Below are 22,011 nucleotides of genomic sequence, written 5' to 3' on the forward strand. Positions count from 1 at the left end.
CGAGTGGAAACTAAACGGATTACCCAAACTATGTGTATCTGCAGGTCTTTGTCTGCCTCTTGGCCACTGTCTGTGCTTGCAACGCCACCTTCCTGTCCTTTTTGGGCGGCGGTGGCGGAGGTGGAGGCACCAAGACAACCTATGACGTGATTGCCACGCCCAGTGCCCGAGGAGGCGGTGGTGGAGGAGGTGGTGGCGGCCATGGCTACGCCCAGGGGTACGCCCATGGTGGCAGCTACGGCGGAGGAGGACACGGACACGGACACGGAGGCTCTTCACAAATAATCAAGGTTATTCTGCAAGAGGGTCAGGGCTACTCTAACGGCGGAGGAGCAGCGGGTGGAATTGTCTCCACTGGCTACAGTTACGGATCAGGTGGCGGCTCTTACGGCGGAGCATCTTATGGCGGACAGCAGCATGCCCAAATTTACAAGGTCATCGAACAGGCTGCGGCTCCAGTTCCAGCTCCAGTTCCCGTCTCGATTGCAGCCCCGGCACCCGTTCCGATTCCCATTTCAGTGCCCGTCGCTGCTCCCGCTCCGGCTCCCATTGCCTACCACGCCTCCGGCGGCTCTAGCGGCGGCGGCTACTCCTACGGCCAGTCCTACGCAGCCGGCCACGGCTATGGAGGCGCCTCCTCCTTCGACGCCCAACAGTTCAACGCCATTCTGCCCCAGATCATCCAACTGGTGCTGCAAGAGGACTCACTAGGCGGAGGTGGTGCCGGAGGAGCCGACGTGGCCGCCATCAACGGGCAGCTTATCAGTACGTTCGGATCCAAGGGCAAGGCCATCATCTTGAAGGCCGACCAGGCGCAGGGAGCCTTCTTCAAGAGCGGGCACGTGGTGCAGAGGGGCACCTTGAAGGTGATGCAGGTGCAGGAGCAGCAGGGTCGCAGCCAGCAGTCCCAGGGCGGTGGCTCCAAGGGAGGCTGGGGCTTTGGCGGCGGTGCCTCTTCCAATAGCGGCGGAGGCACCAGCGGCTGGAGCTCCGGTGGCGCCTCCCCCTCGGGAGGCTGGAGCTCAAGCGGCTCCTCCTCGTCGGGGGGCTGGAGCTCAAGCGCCTGGTAGGCACTTGTCCGCCTAGTTAGTTAGACCAAATGAATTACTTTTTTTTTGTTTTTTTTTTTCTATCCCCTACCTCTATTGTTATGTATTTTTTTCCTAGGCTAAAATCCTTCACAGTCATTACTGAAAATCACAAAGAAACACACCTCTTCATTATTAACTTAAATTATTTGTTAATAAACAATTATTTGAACCAAAACAAGAGTATTTTAATTGCGAAATGGCGAAATCATCATTAAAATGTCGAAGAAGAGCTTTTCTTTCCCACGATAATTATTCAAAAAATGTGTCGCAACAATGTTTCGAAACTCTCATTTCACGAGGCTCTCTTTAATTGTAATTGTTTAATAAATGCCGTAAATTAGTCAATATTTAATTTTAATAAAACGCCTCATAAAATTAATCATTTTATTTTCCCGCAAGCCGACTAAATAGGCCGATCGTTGGGCCAACATATTTGTTAATGGCCAAATTTTAATAACCATAAGCCGAATATGCAAAACAAGCCACAGATTTGTAACTTGTTGTGGGCTTGGGGCTGCGTTTCGACTGGGTTATATCATTACATAACGACTTTCATTGATGGCGACGATGGTGAGACGACGATGTCGGGATGATGGCCCTCGACCGGCAATAGTTTAGTTTGAATTGATTACCCGGTGGAATTGGAATGGGAATTGGACTTGGACTTGCACTTGGACTTGGAGTTGGCGACTTCGACCGATTCGGAGGCGTTGCGAAATGCTGTGACCCGAAAACCGGAACACCCGACCAATCATCCCAACCTCAAGTCCCAAGTCGAGGGTTAAATTCAAGAGGTGAAGAAAGAGGTGGCCGCATAAACGAAAGGTATTTTTCCAATTATTAGATTCAAAAACTACGCATGCCTGTGGAAAAGCGTTAAGCACATCCACTGAATTTTATTAATATTAAAAGCACAATAGAAATGGTTGTCGATATATGTATTTAAGTCTGTTTGAAAATAGATCCCAAATAACTGATTAACGATCGATTGCACCTGTCTGTGTCGGAATACGACCATGTCCATATAGCTGACACAAAGGTTGCTGAAGTTTTGACCCCAGAAATTAAATTCTTTAATCCTTTTTTTTATATTTATACGGCACAACCAGTTAAATATTATAATTCCAGGTAAGACTAATTTAAACATAATGGTACCTAATTTTAAATTGCGCGCTTGCAATTCAGTGCTGCGAAACGAGAAACATGTCCTAGAGGTGAAAGATAATGTGTATTGGTAAACGGCGATAGTAACTATCGATAAGACTAGGGGTCGCTTGTAATTTGTGTTGGTGAACGCCAATAGTAACTATCGCCTGCGACTAATCGATATTTTTATCATTCCTATGACGCTGCTTGCTCATCCTTATACCGACTTGCCAATCATTAAGCAACTACGTTTCTAAGCAAGTTTTATTGTTTGTTCCGCCAATTTGGCGACTCAACTGTGTAGAACAAAATACGGGTTATGATGGAGAAAGGCTGGCCCACCCGAGCACGTTCATTGTAATTGATAACAAGGCGCGCATCCAAGCGACGATGCTGTTCGACATACTATGTAAATCGGCGGGGTAGGCCTCTCGAACGTGTTTTAATGTTAAAGAACAAGGATGAGGCCATATCAAAGTATGTTGGGTGTGAATATTTATATTAAATTAATAATAATCTTCTATTTTTTATTTCAGCTGTGGAAAGAAACGGGCCATGAAGATAGCGGTTGACAAGGTGGACGTAAACGAGGCAGACATGTTGAATGCTTGTTTTGAGGCGTCAATCATCTTCGGGCTTTGCTGAAGCAGCTCTACCTTGCGAGCATGGATGTCTAAAAGCAGTTTCTCACAGAGGCCCACCTAAAAACACCCCTGGCGGTTCAACGAGCAGTTCATACTGTCCTAGGCGAGCTGCAACCGCTGCCGCTGGTGAAAGATGATTGCGACGTGGTACCACTCAACTTCAAGGATTATTAACGTGGAGTCATTGAACGCGATATCTACTATTTTCAGCCCTCAGGCGAGATCGATTACCAAACAAGGCATATTTGATGTAGCTGAAGGGGAGCCTCTCCGGAATGTCCATCCTGAAGAAGCCCTTGTTACAAGCCACAGGATCTGGCCAATGCCATGTCCCAGTTGGAGGTGCTAGTAAAGAAGCAATTAAGCAGCACCCCATTTTATGTGGCCCGCTTTGGGGTTTCAGTGTTGTAAAACGAAAAACACTAGAGGTGGAATGTAATGTGTATTGGTAAACGGCGATAGTAACTATCGATAAGACTAGAGGTGGGGTATAATGTGTGTTGGTAAACACCGGATCTTCAAAATTACGTCGTGGCACATGCCTTTAGAACACTGTTTTGACAAACGGCAGAGATACAGGCTCTCGAAACTCCATTTCTGGCCCGATCTGGCAACGCTGTCCATTTTTGGAATCAGCGTTCCAATGTCCTTCGAACTGCATCATTAGTTTTTCGATATCGAACAACTCATTTCCGACCCGATTTTCGAAAAAATGGAAAGGGGTTACATCACGTTTTTTCTCGATTTTCGCTGAAAAATTGATTGTCCGATTTCGGCGATTTTTGGGTCCATTTCGACTAATTTTGGGGCGCTGATTCCGAAAATGTACAGGGTTGCCAGATCGGGCTACAAACGGCCGAGATACAGGCTCTCGAAACTCCATTTCTGGCCCGATCTGGCAACGCTGTGCATTTTTGGAATCAGCGTTCCAATGTCCTTCGAACTGCATCATTAGTTTTTCGATATCGAACAACTCATTTCCGACCCGATTTTCGAAAAAATGGAAAGGGGTTACATCACGTTTTTTCTCGATTTTCGCTGAAAAATTGATTGTCCGATTTCGGCGATTTTTGGGTCCATTTCGACTAATTTTGGGGCGCTGATTCCGAAAATGTACAGGGTTGCCAGATCGGGCTACAAACGGCCGAGATACAGGCTCTCGAAACTCCATTTCTGGCCCGATCTGGCAACGCTGTGCATTTTTGGAATCAGCGTTCCAATGTCCTTCGAACTGCATCATTAGTTTTTCGATATCGAACAACTCATTTCCGACCCGATTTTCGAAAAAATGGAAAGGGGTTACATCACGTTTTTTCTCGATTTTCGCTGAAAAATTGATTGTCCGATTTCGGCGATTTTTGGGTCCATTTCGACTAATTTTGGGGCGCTGATTCCGAAAATGTACAGGGTTGCCAGATCGGGCTACAAACGGCCGAGATACAGGCTCTCGAAACTCCATTTCTGGCCCGATCTGGCAACGCTGTGCATTTTTGGAATCAGCGTTCCAATGTCCTTCGAACTGCATCATTAGTTTTTCGATATCGAACAACTCATTTCCGACCCGATTTTCGAAAAAATGGAAAGGGGTTACATCACGTTTTTTCTCGATTTTCGCTGAAAAATTGATTGTCCGATTTCGGCGATTTTTGGGTCCATTTCGACTAATTTTGGGGCGCTGATTCCGAAAATGTACAGCGTTGCCAGATCGGGCTACAAACGGCCGAGATACAGGCTCTCGAAACTCCATTTCTGGCCCGATCTGGCAACGCTGTGCATTTTTGGAATCAGCGTTCCAATGTCCTTCGAACTGCATCATTAGTTTTTCGATATCGAACAACTCATTTCCGACCCGATTTTCGAAAAAATGGAAAGGGGTTACATCACGTTTTTTCTCGATTTTCGCTGAAAAATTGATTGTCCGATTTCGGCGATTTTTGGGTCCATTTCGACTAATTTTAGGGCGCTGATTCCGAAAATGTACAGCGTTACCAGATCGGGCTACAAACGGCCGAGATACAGGCTCTCGAAACTCCATTTCTGGCCCGATCTGGCAACGCTGTGCATTTTTGGAATCAGCGTTCCAATGTCCTTCGAACTGCATCATTAGTTTTTCGATATCGAACAACTCATTTCCGACCCGATTTTCGAAAAAATGGAAAGGGGTTACATCACGTTTTTTCTCGATTTTCGCTGAAAAATTGATTGTCCGATTTCGGCGATTTTTGGGTCCATTTCGACTAATTTTGGGGCGCTGATTCCGAAAATGTACAGGGTTGCCAGATCGGGCTACAAACGGCCGAGATACAGGCTCTCGAAACTCCATTTCTGGCCCGATCTGGCAACGCTGTGCATTTTTGGAATCAGCGTTCCAATGTCCTTCGAACTGCATCATTAGTTTTTCGATATCGAACAACTCATTTCCGACCCGATTTTCGAAAAAATGGAAAGGGGTTACATCACGTTTTTTCTCGATTTTCGCTGAAAAATTGATTGTCCGATTTCGGCGATTTTTGGGTCCATTTCGACTAATTTTGGGGCGCTGATTCCGAAAATGTACAGCGTTGCCAGATCGGGCTACAAACGGCCGAGATACAGGCTCTCGAAACTCCATTTCTGGCCCGATCTGGCAACGCTGTGCATTTTTGGAATCAGCGTTCCAATGTCCTTCGAACTGCATCATTAGTTTTTCGATATCGAACAACTCATTTCCGACCCGATTTTCGAAAAAATGGAAAGGGGTTACATCACGTTTTTTCTCGATTTTCGCTGAAAAATTGATTGTCCGATTTCGGCGATTTTTGGGTCCATTTCGACTAATTTTGGGGCGCTGATTCCGAAAATGTACAGGGTTGCCAGATCGGGCCACAAACGGCCGAGATACAGGCTCTCGAAACTCCATTTCTGGCCCGATCTGGCAATGCCGTGCATTTTTGGAATCAGGACTCGAATTTCCTTCGAACTGCATCATAAGTTTTTCGAAATCGAACAACTCATTTTCGACCCGATTTTTGAAAAAATGGAAAGGGGTTACATCACGTTTTTTCTCGATTTTCGCGAAAAATTTTTTTGTCCGATTTCGGCGATCTGTGGATGCATTTCGACTAATTTTGGGGCGCTGATTCCGAAAATGTACGCCGTTGCCAGATCGGTTGAGAAATGGCCGAGATATGAGCTTTTGAAAAATGTGTACTTTCTATAGCTTATATCTCGGCCATTCCTGGTCCGATCTGGCAACGCTGTGCATTTTTGGAATCAGGACTCGAATGTCCTTCGAACTGCATCTTTACTTTTTCGAAATCGAACAACTCATTTTCGACCCGATTTTTGAAAAAATGGAAAGGGGTTACATCACGTTTTTTCTCGATTTTCGGAAAAAATTTTTTGTTCGATTTCCGCGATCTTTGGATGCATTTCGACTAATTTTGGGGCGCTGATTCCGAAAATGTAGGGCGTTGCCAGATCGGATGAGAAATGGCCGAGATATGAGCATTTGAAAAATGTGTACTTTCTATAGCTTATATCTCGGCCATTCCTGGTCCGATCTGGCAACGCTGTGCATTTTTGGAATCAGGACTCGAATGTCCTTCGAACTGCATCTTTACTTTTTCGAAATCGAACAACTCATTTTCGACCCGATTTTTGAAAAAATGGAAAGGGGTTACATCACGTTTTTTCTCGATTTTCGCGAAAAATTTTTTTGCCCGATTTCGGCGATCTGTGGATGCATTTCGACTAATTTTGGTACGCTGATTCCGAAAATGTAGGGCATTGCCAGATCGGATGAGAAATGGCCGAGATATGAACGCTAGAAGCTCCGTTTTCGCAAAGTGGTGCAATACCTATGTATATTACCAAGAAATTACATATATATTTGCAACAAGGGATAGAATATTATTTATTATTTATATATTTTATGTCTCTTATGTCTTCTTTGCAGTTCTCAACGAAAACGAGGACTCCATCGACGATTTGCAGGTGGAAACCAGACCTATGCTGATGGTAGACTGATGAATGACGGACTGGATGACTATGAGCTACGCCTGAGGGATCGAGATCAGCTTCTTCGTCACAGGATCATCGCCCACAACCTATGGAGGATCTTCAGTTATGTGTCGTCGGAACCTGTGCCCGCCCATTGGCTTTAGGCGAAAGTGGCGAAACAGCACCTCCCGAATGTTAACCATATAGTTCTAAGCATCTGTATGGACTAGATATAGTAGATATTGTTTAGTTATAACCTAGAATAGTCTGTATGATATGTATGATAATAAATTGAATAAAAAGTTGAAAAATTGTGTTTTTTTTTAAAGGGGGGTACCAAATAACTTAGATTTTTTCAAACTTAACAATTTTCCAGCATTTTTACAAGTTTTTCCGCATTTTTTCCAATTTTCCTAGAATTTTCTAAAATTTTCCGCATTTTTTTTTAATTTTTAAAATATTCCAGAGTTTTTCCAATTTTTTTAGACTTTTTCCTGAATTTTCTAGAATTTTCCTGAGTTTTTCAAAATGTTCCATAATTTTTTTATTTCTTGGAATGATTTGCACTTTTTTTGGCGCCTTCGGAAAGCTGTGACGTCACGAATCGAAGCTCAAACTGTGACGTCACGCATCGAAGCTCCAGCTGTGACGTCACGCCCTTAAGTGGCCGAAAATTTCTTAAGTTTTGGCCGCTACCAGGCTCGAAGTACTAGGCGAACAGAAACGACTAGTAGGTGGATTCGATTTTTTGAAAATGTTTTTTGTGAATATCTCGGCCATTTCGCGTCTAAGCCAGGATCGTGATAGCTCAAAAAATGCGCAAAAATACGGCCCATCTGTGAGGCTAACAAGATCTGGTGTTGGCCAAGTTAACACCGAGTGGTAAACAAATTTGGCCAAAACGAATATACTTTTAATTTCAAGTGTTTATATCTCGGCCATTTCGCAACCGATCTGGAAACGAAGTACTGATCCTGGATCCGGACATCAATATCCTTCGGACTGCATCACAGGATTCCCCCGAAATCGTAGGCCACGTCACACATTCCGATGAATTTCCAATCCGAAAAAACAGCTGCCGCTCAGCACTAAGCTGTTAGATTTCCGAAATCCTTTGATGCAGATCCAAGGATATGAAGGTCCTGATTCCAAAATTGTAACCCATTTTCAGATCGGCCTTGAAACTGCCGAGATATTCACATTCCAAATTATGAAAAATGACGTGTCCCGGTAATTTAATTTCCCGTTGGTGTTCCCTTTAACATTTTAAATAGTTCTGTTTGCCAGCCGATGCGCCTTTTTTTTGCGCATTTTTTGACCTATCGCAATCCTGGCTTGGATTCGAAATGGCCGAGATATTCGCAAAAAACTGTTTCAAAAAATCGAATCCACCTACTAGTCGTTTCTGTTCGCCTAGTACTTCGAGCCTGGTAGCGGCCGAAATTTGAAAATTTTTCAGCCACTTTTGGCCGTGACGTCACGGGTTGAGCTTGGATCTGTGACGTCATCACTGGGTGGTGTCTTGGCTACACTGGGTCGTCTCTTGGATACAGGTTTGTGTCTGAGTTTTCAAAATTGGCGGGTTCGGGAAAATATTTTTGAATTTGAATTTAAATATAACGGATCCACAGGCGCGGGCGGGAAACTTTTTTTTTCAAATTTGAATTTAAATATAACGGATCGAAAAAACTCAAGACATAAACCAGGACATCTAGGACACAAACCTGTATCCTAGACACGCCCACTTGTAGCCAGGACACCATCCAGTGGTGACGTCACGATCAGAGTGACGTCACGCCCTTAAGTGGCCGAAAAATTTTAAATTTTCGGCCGCTACCAGGCTCGAAGTACTAGGCGAACAGAAACGACTAGTAGGTGGATTCGATTTTTTGAAAATGTTTTTTGTGAATATCTCGGCCATTTCGCGTCTAAGCCAGGATCGTGATAGCTCAAAAAATGCGCAAAAATACGGCCCATCTGTGAGGCTAACAAGATCTGGTGTTGGCCAAGTTAACACCGAGTGGTAAACAAATTTGGCCAAAACGAATATACTTTTAATTTCAAGTGTTTATATCTCGGCCATTTCGCAACCGATCTGGAAACGAAGTACTGATCCTGGATCCGGACATCAATATCCTTCGGACTGCATCACAGGATTCCCCCGAAATCGTAGGCCACGTCACACATTCCGATGAATTTCCAATCCGAAAAAACAGCTGCCGCTCAGCACTAAGCTGTTAGATTTCCGAAATCCTTTGATGCAGATCCAAGGATATGAAGGTCCTGATTCCAAAATTGTAACCCATTTTCAGATCGGCCTTGAAACTGCCGAGATATTCACATTCCAAATTATGAAAAATGACGTGTCCCGGTAATTTAATTTCCCGTTGGTGTTCCCTTTAACATTTTAAATAGTTCTGTTTGCCAGCCGATGCGCCTTTTTTTTGCGCATTTTTTGACCTATCGCAATCCTGGCTTGGATTCGAAATGGCCGAGATATTCGCAAAAAACTGTTTCAAAAAATCGAATCCACCTACTAGTCGTTTCTGTTCGCCTAGTACTTCGAGCCTGGTAGCGGCCAAAACTTAAGAAATTTTCGGCCACTTAAGGGCGTGACGTCACAGCTGGAGCTTCGATGCGTGACGTCACAGTTTGAGCTTCGATTCGTGACGTCACAGCTTTCCGAAGGCGCCAAAAAAAGTGCAAATCATTCCAAGAAATAAAAAAATTATGGAACATTTTGAAAAACTCAGGAAAATTCTAGAAAATTCAGGAAAAAGTCTAAAAAAATTGGAAAAACTCTGGAATATTTTAAAAATTAAAAAAAAATGCGGAAAATTTTAGAAAATTCTAGGAAAATTGGAAAAAATGCGGAAAAACTTGTAAAAATGCTGGAAAATTGTTAAGTTTGAAAAAATCTAAGTTATTTGGTACCCCCCTTTAAAAAAAAACACAATTTTTCAACTTTTTATTCAATTTATTATCATACATATCATACAGACTATTCTAGGTTATAACTAAACAATATCTACTATATCTAGTCCATACAGATGCTTAGAACTATATGGTTAACATTCTGGAGGTGCTGTTTCGCCACTTTCGCCTAAAGCCAATGGGCGGGCACAGGTTCCGACGACACATAACTGAAGATCCTCCATAGGTTGTGGGCGATGATCCTGTGACGAAGAAGCTGATCTCGATCCCTCAGGCGTAGCTCATAGTCATCCAGTCCGTCATTCATCAGTCTACCATCAGCATAGGTCTGGTTTCCACCTGCAAATCGTCGATGGAGTCCTCGTTTTCGTTGAGAACTGCAAAGAAGACATAAGAGACATAAAATATATAAATAATAAATAATATTCTATCCCTTGTTGCAAATATATATGTAATTTCTTGGTAATATACATAGGTATTGCACCACTTTGCGAAAACGGAGCTTCTAGCGTTCATATCTCGGCCATTTCTCATCCGATCTGGCAATGCCCTACATTTTCGGAATCAGCGTACCAAAATTAGTCGAAATGCATCCACAGATCGCCGAAATCGGGCAAAAAAATTTTTCGCGAAAATCGAGAAAAAACGTGATGTAACCCCTTTCCATTTTTTCAAAAATCGGGTCGAAAATGAGTTGTTCGATTTCGAAAAAGTAAAGATGCAGTTCGAAGGACATTCGAGTCCTGATTCCAAAAATGCACAGCGTTGCCAGATCGGACCAGGAATGGCCGAGATATAAGCTATAGAAAGTACACATTTTTCAAAAGCTCATATCTCGGCCATTCCTCAACCGATCTGGCAACGGCGTACATTTTCGGAATCAGCGCCCCAAAATTAGTCGAAATGCATCCACAGATCGCCGAAATCGGACAAAAAAATTTTTCGCGAAAATCGAGAAAAAACGTGATGTAACCCCTTTCCATTTTTTCAAAAATCGGGTCGAAAATGAGTTGTTCGATTTCGAAAAAGTAAAGATGCAGTTCGAAGGAAATTCGAGTCCTGATTCCAAAAATACACGGCGTTGCCAGATCGGTTGAGAAATGGCCGAGATATGCGCTATAGAAGGTACACATTTTTCAAATGCTCATATCTCGGCCATTTCTCATCCGATCTGGCAATGCCCTACATTTTCGGAATCAGCGTACCAAAATTAGTCGAAATGCATCCACAGATCGCCGAAATCGGGCAAAAAAATTTTTCGCGAAAATCGAGAAAAAACGTGATGTAACCCCTTTCCATTTTTTCAAAAATCGGGTCGAAAATGAGTTGTTCGATTTCGAAAAACTAAAGATGCAGTTCGAAGGACATCCGAGTCCTGATTCCAAAAACGCATAGCGTTGCCAGATCGGACCAGGAATGGCCGAGATATAAGCTATAGAAAGTACACGTTTTTCACATGCTCATATCTCGGCCATTTCTCATCCGATCTGGCAATGCCCTACATTTTCGGAATCAGCGCCCCAAAATTAGTCGAAATGCATCCAAAGATCGTCGAAATCGGACAAAAAAATTTTTCGCGAAAATCGAGAAAAAACGTGATGTAACCCCTTTCCATTTTTTCAAAAATCGGGTCGAAAATGAGTTGTTCGATTTCGAAAAAGTAAAGATGCAGTTCGAAGGAAATTCGAGTCCTGATTCCAAAAATGCACGGCGTTGCCAGATCGGTTGAGAAATGGCCGAGATATGCGCTATAGAAGGTACACATTTTTCAAATGCTCATATCTCGGCCATTTCTCATCCGATCTGGCAATGCCCTACATTTTCGGAATCAGCGCCCCAAAATTAGTCGAAATGCATCCAAACAGTTCCTGTTTGAAACAGTTTTTTGTGAATATCCCGCCCATTTCGCATCCAATCCTACGAGATCCAATCCTGAGAGAATCCTACGAGATCCTACGAGAATTTGTATAAATTTCTTTTTGGGAACAAAAAAACCCCAAAAGGTATTTTGTCTCACTTTCAGGAAAGAACAAAAAAATTTATCGAATGGGCGGGTGAAGGATTTTGTTACAGAATGATAGAAAAAGGTTCTCCGATTGTTCTGAAGCTCTTCCGCACAAGGATCTGATGCTCTTATAAGAAATATCTTAAATAAATACGCAATTATATTTACGATATTACAAATACTTTTACAAAGTATAATTGGATTTATTAAGAAACAATAGTAATTAGCATAAGATTAAATGTTTCCGGTAACACTCAGTGGACACCGATTACGAATCAGTTGTATTGGATTTAGTTTTAAGCAGACGTTAATACAGACATGGACTTGGACCATTTCTCTGGCGCTTATCCTAGAATTGGATAAATAATACTATAATATGATCGTCGGTTGCCGTAAGATGGATTGCAAATTGCAGATTGGCTAGATTGCACGCTGGAACAGATGGGCCAGCAACTCGGCCTCGCTGAGGTCCATTTTGTATTTCTGGACGATGTCCTGGACTTTGAGGCGCCGTCGCACATGCGGTGGTTGGTAACTGTAAAGGAAATAACATAGAACCAAAAAGCTTACTATTATTGATCCCACTCACTTGTCGTTGTCCAGTCGCCGCCGTCGAGATATGTTCAATGCCGTCTGTCGCACAAGGTTGCCCACCACCCGCCGGCTCAGCACCATGCCGTCCACCAGCGGCGTGGCGAAGCTCATCCTGCCCGCCGGACCCTGCAGCTTCACCCGGAGCAGTCCCGAAAGCAGCGAATGGACGAAGATCACGTGGCAGTCAGCCGCCCGAGGCAGTTGAAGCGTGTGCAGCTCTTCGCCGGTGCGCGTATAAGCCAGCAGGTCCTCCAGCGGGAAGTTCAGGTAGTCCTCGTAGCTCTCCAGCCACACCAGGAAGATCTTGGCCGGGGCCTGAGCCAGCAGCGTCGGCTTTGTTACGTTGCCTTTCCGTCGCGTCGGCGGCACTGGTTCCTTGGCCGCGCTCAGCTCCAGGCTGAGATTCCTAGACTTGGTCTTAGCCAAGCCGGTATCGCCGTCGCCACGGGCCCACACGTTGCTAGAGCCGCTGACTTGATCGGCACTGGAGACGCTTCCCCCGTCACTGGAGTCGCTGTTGTGACGCAGATTCCACGCCGTGGGTACTACGAAAGCAATTTCCGAACACACATCTGCCCAGTAAAGCACCTTTTGGGATCCATTAAAGTTCAGGGAATCATTGGCGACGGGTCCCGTTCGCAGTTGCTCCTCCGGCGTTCCCTTGAGAGACCAAGAGTTGTGGGCGAATCCCGTCCAGCCCGAGTGTTCCGCTACCTGAACCGGCCATCCCAAAGTTTGCAGCATGGTGGCAAAGTGTGGATCCAAGCTCAGAGAGTGCTGCTCCTCGGTGAGATTTCCGATGATCTGCTGGGCACTCGTTTGTCCCGACTGAAAAGAAAATCAGTTGGTGTTGGCACTTTTCTTAACTCTTTTATATGCAAGTGTCTTACCTTTACGTAGAACACGTAGACAGTGTCGTGGGTCCTGGCGCTCAGCTTGTCCAACCTGTCGAGGTCTGCGGCGAAGGCCGTTGACTTGGTGTCCAGCACGATGAGCGGCCTCTGCGGCGGAGTACCCAGTGACTCGGCCGGATTGTGCGGATTCCGGCTCTCGAAGCCAAGAAAGCCAAAGTGTGAGAGGAAGAGGCGCGCTGCATGGAACTCGTGGCACACAGCCGGCGGCACACACTCCTGAGCGTGCGACAGGCTGTCGGCGCTCGTGTCCGCCTCCGCCCAGGCCAGCTTTTCGTGGATGCTCTGATTCTCCAGCATAGCCTCCAGGTCCCGGATCCCGCCCGCTCCGTACTGCTCGCGCATCTGCTCAATGGTGGGTATGGAGTAGTCCGCCACACAGGGCTGCACCTTGTCAACGCCCTCGGGAAAGTTCTTCTGCTCGCACTCCGGCCGCTGGCTGATGTCATTCATCGGAATGGGTCTGCCGGGGTTGATGGCGTGGTACTTGATGCCGGACTTGCTGCGCGGCAGGTGTCGCAGTTGCATGGTCCAGGCATGTCGTCCGAACGGGCCTCGAATGAGTACTGGTCGGGGGAAACGGAGATTATAAAACATATTTGGATGAATACACCAAAATACGTACAGGTCACTGTGGGCTGGGGGTCCTGGTCGTTGCCGAGCGGCTCCTCCAGGAGAGCCAGGATGGTGGAGTTCTCCGTGACAAAGTACTTGAACTTGGCGATGGCCTGTTCGCTGCTCGACGTGGCCGGGGCCATGGAGTTGCAGTGCTTCATGAGGGCCACCTCGTCCAGGAGTGAGGATATTGATTCGGGGCCGCACTCGCTGGGGAAGTAGCCGACCTGCTCAAGGATGATGGTCAGCAGGTTCTCCGCCGCGTCTCTCACCCGCATTGAGGCCGGCTTCAGCTCCTTCTCGTCCTTGAACTTGGGTATGTCGCCGCCCTTGGTCTGGCTTTTGGTGCCGGAGATGCCCAGCTCCACCACCTCCAGGACCGTCTGCAGGCAGTCCTTGTCCTGGAGCAGGTAGGGGTGCTGCATCAGCCAGGCGGCGGTGCACTGGAACGCGGCCACGATGGTGCTGTGCAGATCCTTGCTGTGGGCCGGAGGGGGCCGGGAGCACTGGTAGCAGATGTAGTCGCAGATCCACTTTACGGCCCGCTTGCACTCTAGAGCGTCTGAGGAGATTATCGTTAGATTCTGACTAGCTTCGTATATTTTCACTAAAGTGTCTACGTTGGTGGTTTAGTTTGGTGTTATGTTGTGGTTATTTACATTGATTTTCGGGTGGATCAGTGGGTTATTTAATTAATTGGTTTTTGGTGTTTAATTGTCAGTTTGTTGTGGTTTGTGGTTTGTGGTTTGTAGTTTGTGTGTGAGTTGCAAATCAAATATATATACACAAACAAATTGCAATCGTCAATTGTTGGATGAGTTCATGATGGGCGTATGGCGGATGGCGGATGGCGGATGTCGGGTTGTCGGGTGACGGATGGGAATTTGATGGTGGTGCAGTGGAGATGGTAGTTGGTGGTTGTGGTTGGTGGTGGCGGAGGTTCGATGGCGGTTAGAAAAAGAAACGCATCAAAAAAAAGAAAGAAAGAAAGACAGAAGAAAGTGGCGTTAGTTAGGTTAGTTGCTTTCATCAATCAATTACCATTTGTAAATTTCCGGGCTGCCGCACAGAAAGCATTCAACAGTTATGGGTTAAGATTTGGGGTTCGTGGGGTTTAGTGGTTAGGGTTATTGTTTTTTTTTTTGGTACAACAGTGGGGTTTCGGGGTTCAAAATATACACACACATGGGGGAAACAAACAAACAAAACAGAAGAGGACAGAAAACAAACAGACATTAAAATTGTAAAAGCAAAAAAGCCTCGGGAAGCATCCGAAGCTTTGCAGAGCGACTCCTGCAAGGAACTCCTGGAGACTATAGAACACAAACATTTAAGGTCTCAACCAAGAGCCGGATGAGCACACTCATTCCCAAGACAACCTCCTGGAAGGACTTCCTTGCAAGAGCTCAGAATGCATCATATACAATGAAACACATGCGAGCCGAGGCACTGGATCCTTTACCTGTCTCCCGTATGTGCAGTCTGGCCAATCCGGAGAGCAGCTCCAAGGCCGCCAGGGACACGTTCAGGTCGGTCTTCCACGAGGATATCAGGCGGTGGCAAACCAAGTAGGTGGCCCGCACAAACAAGGCGTGGGCGTTGTCTGGAAACAGGGAACAGCATTAGAATCAAACTAGTTTTCAGCCCGAAGCTATACGGTTCTTTGGCTCGATGGATTATTCTTTAAACTTGGTTAATTGCACAGAGAATGGAAAATGGACGAGCAATTAAAAAAGATCTTGGCTCTACAAAAGCAAAACCTTAACTTAACACAAAAAACAAAAGTAAAGTCCGTTTACCATATGGAAGCACTCCCTCCAGCTCCTGACCGAACTCGAATGACATGTCATCGGATATGGTCAGGCTGGGGTAGTCGTGGCCGGAGGCGGTGTCCCGTATGGAGCCCGATCCCGCCCCCATGGTGGCCGTCGTCTGGCCGCCCAAGCTGGCGGTGCCGGCGCTGACCAGCGAAGCGGAACGCTCCGAGCAGGCTGATGCCGCAAAAACACAGCCACACACACAAAAAGAGCGCGGAAAAAAACGAAAGTAATTAAAAAATAAAAATGTAAATAAATCAGGGGTATGGGTGAGGCGAAATCACCGATCCAACAGACCCAGTCGCCATACCTGAGCTCAGCAAGTTGGCCTCGTGGTGCTGGACGGCTCCCCCGCTGGAATTGTGCGACAGATGCGCCGTGGAGGCGTTTCCTCCGCCCAGCTCGGTCTCCTCGAAGGTAACCGCGTCCTGGACGCAGAGCAGCAGGCCTCCCAACAGCATGTGCGTGTTTTGGGCATCCGTTTCCACTTGCAGGGCATTCATCAGGATGTTCATGAGCCGCGACTTCAGCTGGATGAACGTGAATATCCTGTTGAAACAAAGGAATAAATAAAAGAAGTAAGAATGGGATTCCAGCTCTCACTTCTCGCTAGTTTCGCTGGTCAGATCCCTGATGGGCAGGCTCTGGTAGTGCAGCGGCAGGACCATGATGGAGAGGAGTATGTTGATGGCGGATCTCCGCAGCTCGGTGCGATTGAAGGCCATCGACTGGGTCTTCAGCTTGAGGTCCTTGTCGGGCAGCACGATCTCGAGGGCGGCAATGAACCCGGGCAGCAGGACATTGATGCCGTCCAGGTCCAGTCGGAAGAGGTCGCTGGAGTGCAGCAGGATGCTGGCCAAGGTCTCGTCGCACTCCCGCGACTCGGTGATCTTGAGGCACTGCTGCAGGGCCATGTAGAATCGGGCCAGGTACACGGGCAGGATCTCCTCGCCGGTCTTCTTCGCGCAAAAGATCTTGCACAGCGTCCCAATGGCCTCGGCCCGCCCGGACTCGTACTTGTCGATGGTCAGGGTGGGCGGCAGGGACTGCGGGTCGTTGAGGGAGTTGGGCTGCGACAGCGAAATGGAGCCCTTGCGGTGTTCCATGATCATCGACGAGGGTCGCTTACTGGCCTCGCATGCCTGTTCTGTTTGGTGGGAAGACACTGTTAGATGCGAGACTAGATCGAGGACTAGCCCTTTGGGCCACTTACTCTTCCGGTTCTGGCGCCAAGTGTCGCCGCCAATGTGCGCCGCCTCGAAGAGCCACTCGTGGAATACGTGGAGAATGCTGTTGCACTTGGGCCTGGCCACGGCGAGCTCGGTGCCCGCTCCCATTGAAGTCAGCGGCAGCGCTGTGGGTGGATCGGATCGGATCGGAGGGAGAGAGAGCGAGCGAGCGAGCGATTGAGCGCGTGGGAAAGAGAGAGAGGGAAGACGGTGGAGATACAGGGCGGGTTAGATAGATACTTATGGCATCTGTTAGATAGTTAGTTTGCTTTTTGCGGCGCGGCAGAAGCTCACACTCACACTCGACAAAATTACAGCCACAAATAATAGCATTCGAAGGGTAATTGAGGCCTTAATTTACAGCCAGGTTGGTTTTTGTTTCGAGTGTTGCGGGAATGGCAACCATTTAATACGGAACTGGTTCTCTCTGGATTCTGGAGCTCGGAAAACGTACTACCATCTGGCTGATCAAGGCCTCTGTTACCTTTTATTCGCTAGGTGCACTTACAGTTGATGCTGCTGCTGGCCGACGGCGGACCCGACGTCGACGTGGGAGTTGTGGGCGCCGGAGCAGGAGCTGACCCGCCGCCCGAGCCGGGAACGCTGGCCGAGCCGACAGGGATTCCCGCTCCGACGCCTGAGGCTCCACCAGCAGCGGAGACGGCGGTGGCGGAGGCGGAGCTGGAGACGGCAGCGATGGAGCTGGCGGCGGCCGCTGAGGCAGGGACGGCGGCGGCGGAGGTGGAGCCGGAGGCGGCAATGGTGGTGGTGCTGCTGCTGATCGCGTTGCGTGCACCGCCGCCCGTGAGGCCGATAAGCGAGGTCTTGCTCAAGCCTGATCCAAGCGATGATGCGGGGAGGCGAAGCCGGGGAGCAGGGAGCGGGGAGGGAGCAAGTGTGAGAAATTAGTGAGCGGCACAGATACACAGACACTGTTCAGATACAAAGGGAACAGAATAGAACAGAGCAGAGCGGAACATGCAATAATTGTGGGCGTACGAGTACATCAGCTAATTACAATGCATACTCGCATACTCGTAATCCCCGCCAGCGTGCGGAACAGTTACTCAGTGTCGGCGGGCAATTACTCCGAGATTATTCCACTCATGCCTCGGAACAAATTATGCGAAAGGAAAAAAATGAAATAGTACAGCGGAAAAATGTGCCAGCGAGCATTAAATGACGGAGGCAGAAACCAAAATGCAAACTCGTGAGATGGCTAAAACGTGTGGGGGTGGATCTATCGAGCTGGTTAAAAAGCAAGCTACGGCTACAACAAACTAAAATGGAGTGGCTTCGGGGCTCCGAAGTCCTGAGTGCCCTGGCAGGTGAGTTCTTACACATCTTAGCTTCGCATTCAAAGCTGAATTATTCGGAAGAGGGCTTCCTGTGGGGGCTCCAGTCTCCTAAGGACAGCCACCAGCCAACCTGCCAGAGTACGCTCATCTATAATGGTGACAACATAGAGCACAACATTCGGTGGTATTCCAAACTGAGAATCAGGCAAAAAGTCGCACCCTTCTGCTGTGTAATGGTCGGAGTCACGCTGAAGCTCTTCGCCAGGCGTCGCTGCAGGGGGGGTGTGGGCGTGGCAGAGGCCGAGGAGGCAGGGCCCACCCCGTCCGGAGCGCCGAACGAGATGCTGCCCACCACGCCGGCGGAGTGGCTGCCCCCGGCGCTGGTGCTGCCCACGGCGGAGGCAGTCGTGGCTAGGCTGCCGGTGGGCGAGGCACTGATCTGGAGATTCTGGTGTTGGCCGTGTCCGTGGTGGCCGTGGGCATGCCCGTGGCCGTGGTGGCCCATGATCGCGTTCAGGGCGGAGCTGGCCGAGCTGCTCATAAAGTTGTCGCGCAGAAAGCTGCCGGCGCCGTGCAAATGCAAGTGCGGATAGTGAAGGTGATGATGGTGATGCTGCGTCGGCGGGTTCGCGATGTTCGTGGCGCTGCTGGAGTGGATGAACTGCTGCAGGGTGGAGGAGGTGGCCTCGTTCAGCGAGTGCCGGATCTCCAGTAGGTTGGTCACTACACCCTCGTGCTGCTGCGGCGGCGGCTGATAGATGCCTGATCTCACGATTGTGTTTAGCCGCATTTCGGGTTGCGTATTTTAGATAGTTTTGATTTTGTTTTAAGAGGTTAGCGAAGCGAGAAACCAACGAGAGTAAGATATAGTATGGAGCAGTACTAGGGCTAGCCTACCACGAATCTAGGCCTAAACGAATTGCTAAGAGAAAGTCGGCCAAGCCGAGACTTTACAGGGCACGGTACTAGGATAGGCCTAGCGCTGGAATGGCAGCCACATGAATGGCATGCCCCTAACAGTACCGTGCGTTCTACGCTAAATACCCAACTCCACTTCGCATCTGCCTCGGAGATCTTACCCAGAAATGCGTCCACTTGGCTGGAGATCCCCTTCATGGCGTTGAGAAAGATCTGGGGCAGCTGCTGCAGGCAGGGATGCTGATGCGTCTCGGCGCCCTTCTCGTGTGTCAGAGCCCACTGGACAAAGTGTGAGGACTTGCTGATGATGTGCGGCGAACAGAGCGCCGTGGGATTGCCGATCATGCGCAGGAAGCGGTACCAGGTCTGGGCCACACAGTCATTGGACATGCCCGCCGGGATGAGCTGGCCGTCTTCGTCAGCTGTGGGAGAATAAGAAGAGCTGGCTTATTGAAAACCTCAAGCACTTAAGACAGTGGTTCATACCGTTTTTGAGTTGTGGAAAGGCTGGGCCGTAGCAGAACTCCAGCAGGCGGGCCGTGAGGGCGAGATTCACGCGGTTCCACTGGTCCACCAGGGCCACTCGATGCCGCCACATGGCGCACGACTCCTGCAGGGTCTTCCACATCGAGGGCGAGGGAAAACTGCGCACGCAGGCCAGCAGCCACACCTCGAACAGAACGGACAGCACCCGCTCGCACAGCTGGTCGCCCACGTCGTCCTTGACGGTGGGCGGGGCCAGCAATATCTCGTTGATGGCTAGCAGGAAGAGGAGTAGTGTGTCCCACGTCTGGCGATCCATCACCAGCGATATTTGGGCCGTCTGCTGGAGCGTTCTAAGCACCCGATGGCATAGCACTGCCTGGCGTTTGATAGTGTCGGCACCTGGAGGAAGGTGAGGAGGAAATAGAGATTATTCTCGTATTCGGTTTCAGCTGGAGGACATTCGATTCGAGCAACCTACCAAGCGTGGTTTGGTAAAGAAATGGCAAGACTTGAAATTTAGTTTAAGGTTTTTGGTCAGCAGAGTGTTTTGTCGTGGTGGAGGGGGTTTTCGCGGAACTATATACTTACTCTCGCCCTGGCGGGGCACGAAGAGGTTGTGGAAATGATTGATGATCTGCCGAGCGTACAGATTGGCGTCTTCACAAATGGGCTTCGGGACACTGATCCTGGGCTGCGGGTGCAGGGCAGTCAGCCACTCGCAGTAGACGTTCACGCAGTCCTTGATGGTCTCGTGCTCCTGCAGGGGCAGGGACAGGCCGAAGCATATCACATCCATGCACCACTTGACCTGAAAGATAAAACGACAAGCATTAATGAAACACCTACAGGTGGCGGCGGATTTCTCTTTCTTACTTCTTCATCTTTCACCAGGTGGCTGGGCTCGGCGTTCTGGGTGATGCCTAGGTTGGTCCCGAGCTGCTTCACCACGGAAACGACCACTTCGCGTCCCGCGGAGGCCGGGAACTTGTTCAGGACACTGAAGCACTGGGCCCCACAGCTATTGGCCGTGATTTGGGCCGACAAGGAGGCCCACTCCGAGTACATAGCGAGGGGGGTCGGGGTGCCCGGGATTAAGGATGGGGGTTATCGAGTCCGGGCAGTGGGATTCTCTGGCTAGCCTTCCCGCTCTTTGCGCTCTTCCCGCTCGATTCTTCTTATTGTTTATTGTGGCTCTCTGCTCGGATTTCACTTTGTTGACGTCAACATCAAGACCTCTGCTGCTGCTTCTTCTTCTGCTGCTGCAGGTGCGCCATGTTGTTGTTGCTGCTGCTGGTGTTATGGTTTTCCCTTGTATCGGTGGCTTTCCCGCTCTCCCGTCCAGACATGATGCACTTCACGGGCGTATGCACGGGCCAGGTGCTTGGCCAGGTCCTCGGAGGGTTTATGAATACTAGTTGGCGTGTTTATTAGACAATTGTATTCCGTGAGAGGCACCCAAAAGAAAAATAAAAAACACCCACGAACACATTCCACACACACACTCTAGTGGTGGACCATCGGCCATCGGCGGGAAAGTAATCGATAGTTCAGCAGGGCGCGCACTTTCAAATAATGGAGAAAAATTAAATAAAGATGCTTTCTGCTCTTTGTGTACTAAGTATTTAAGGTAGACCATAAAATACAATAAAGTTTTCATTGATTTATTTTAATGCCTGCTAATAACGCAAATAGACAAGCCGCTTTTGTTGTCTTAACAGAGAAAGTTTGAGAAAAACAAAAGCAGCATAATAGCAATAAACTTTACATAAATATACATAAAACAAAAGACCTTAAAACTACGTAACATGTAAGTCTAGAAAGGTGATTATTAATACAAAAAATATGGAACCTATCAAGATAGCTTACATCGCAAAATTGCAAGCTTTTAACTAACTACAAATTGAACTAACTGAACACTTTTATTTAATAAAAACTAAACGATAAGTTAATAAACTTACAAATTTGTTTGTGAAAAATGGCACTCCAACACCAAAATCAAAATCTTTTTACCCTGAAGCAAAAGCAAACAAGTGTTTATTATTTTTTAAACAATGTACAAGTCTTAATATTTGCTTTTGGGTTTTTTCTCCATTGAGGAAGCTCCGGCGGATTTTGCATAAATTTGCATTCCTGGTGCCGTCCGACGTGTCGGACCAAAAAGCATAATAGGGCGTGGACAATGCCTCATAAATAAAGTTTAGCCAACACAAAAAAGGAGAAAAACAATACTGGGGATTATCAAAAGCACTGCGCTTATGCCTCGGCGATGAAGTGGCAATCAATTTGCACAAGAATTCATCAACGATGCGGAGGAAGTGGCCAGAACTGGGTAGCCGGAGAAT

At 47.8% G+C, this 22,011-nt stretch overlaps 2 protein-coding genes and 1 long non-coding RNA gene across 20 annotated transcripts; 2 read left to right on the forward strand and 1 right to left on the reverse strand.

Annotated features, from left to right (window-relative positions):
* Window positions 1-14: 14 nt before the first annotated feature.
* On the forward strand, window positions 15-1,266 carry LOC6501868 (loricrin; the record flags this gene model as incomplete). Its single annotated transcript, XM_032452351.2, has 1 exon — window positions 15-1,266. A coding segment is annotated over one exon (1,056 nt), but the record flags the coding sequence as incomplete, so codon positions are not given.
* Window positions 1,267-2,431: 1,165 nt separating this feature from the next.
* LOC116655114 lies at window positions 2,432-3,256 on the forward strand. 2 transcript variants are annotated; one of them, XR_004310266.1, is made up of 3 exons: window positions 2,432-2,714; window positions 2,774-3,028; window positions 3,092-3,256. It is a non-coding gene; the product is annotated as an uncharacterized LOC116655114 (long non-coding RNA). The 2 variants fall into 2 exon arrangements; XR_004310265.1 differs by having other exon boundaries at window positions 2,774-3,256.
* An 8,708-nt stretch (window positions 3,257-11,964) lies between these two features.
* Window positions 11,965-21,217, reverse strand: LOC6501966 (ral GTPase-activating protein subunit beta). Of its 17 annotated transcripts, none has more exons than XM_032452295.2 (17): window positions 20,543-21,217; window positions 20,258-20,477; window positions 20,148-20,177; window positions 19,670-20,068; window positions 19,345-19,605; window positions 18,485-19,027; window positions 17,476-17,802; window positions 16,952-17,092; window positions 16,342-16,885; window positions 16,049-16,287; window positions 15,721-15,912; window positions 15,384-15,524; window positions 14,963-14,980; window positions 13,932-14,483; window positions 13,286-13,872; window positions 12,391-13,223; window positions 11,965-12,336 (listed from the first exon to the last, which is right to left on the reverse strand). In XM_032452295.2, the coding sequence occupies exons 1-17, from the start codon at window positions 20,732-20,734 to the stop codon at window positions 12,222-12,224; spliced, it is 5,334 nt and encodes a 1,777-aa protein (XP_032308186.1). In that variant the 5' UTR covers window positions 20,735-21,217; the 3' UTR covers window positions 11,965-12,221. The 17 variants fall into 17 exon arrangements, with proteins under 17 accessions (XP_032308186.1, XP_032308183.1, XP_032308197.1 ...); XM_032452292.2 differs by having other exon boundaries at window positions 13,932-14,537; XM_032452306.2 differs by lacking the exon at window positions 20,148-20,177.
* Between the last annotated feature and the right edge of the window lie 794 nt (window positions 21,218-22,011).

The sequence above is a fragment of the Drosophila ananassae genome, chromosome XR, assembly GCF_017639315.1.
Source record: "Drosophila ananassae strain 14024-0371.13 chromosome XR, ASM1763931v2, whole genome shotgun sequence".
In the NCBI taxonomy this organism is placed as follows: Eukaryota; Metazoa; Arthropoda; class Insecta; order Diptera; family Drosophilidae; genus Drosophila; species Drosophila ananassae.

Excerpts from the sequence above, each read along its gene's own strand:
- LOC6501966 (XM_032452292.2), bottom strand. The coding sequence starts at position 20,734 with ATGTACTCGGAGTGGGCCTCCTTGTCGGCCCAAATCACGGCCAATAGC. Across the intron at positions 19,028-19,344 it reads CCAAGTGGACGCATTTCTGG|GCATCTATCAGCCGCCGCCG; the intron begins GTAAGATCTCCG and ends TCGTGAGATCAG. Across the intron at positions 17,093-17,475 it reads GGCCAGCAGCAGCATCAACT|CGCTGCCGCTGACTTCAATG; the intron begins GTAAGTGCACCT and ends ATCCACCCACAG.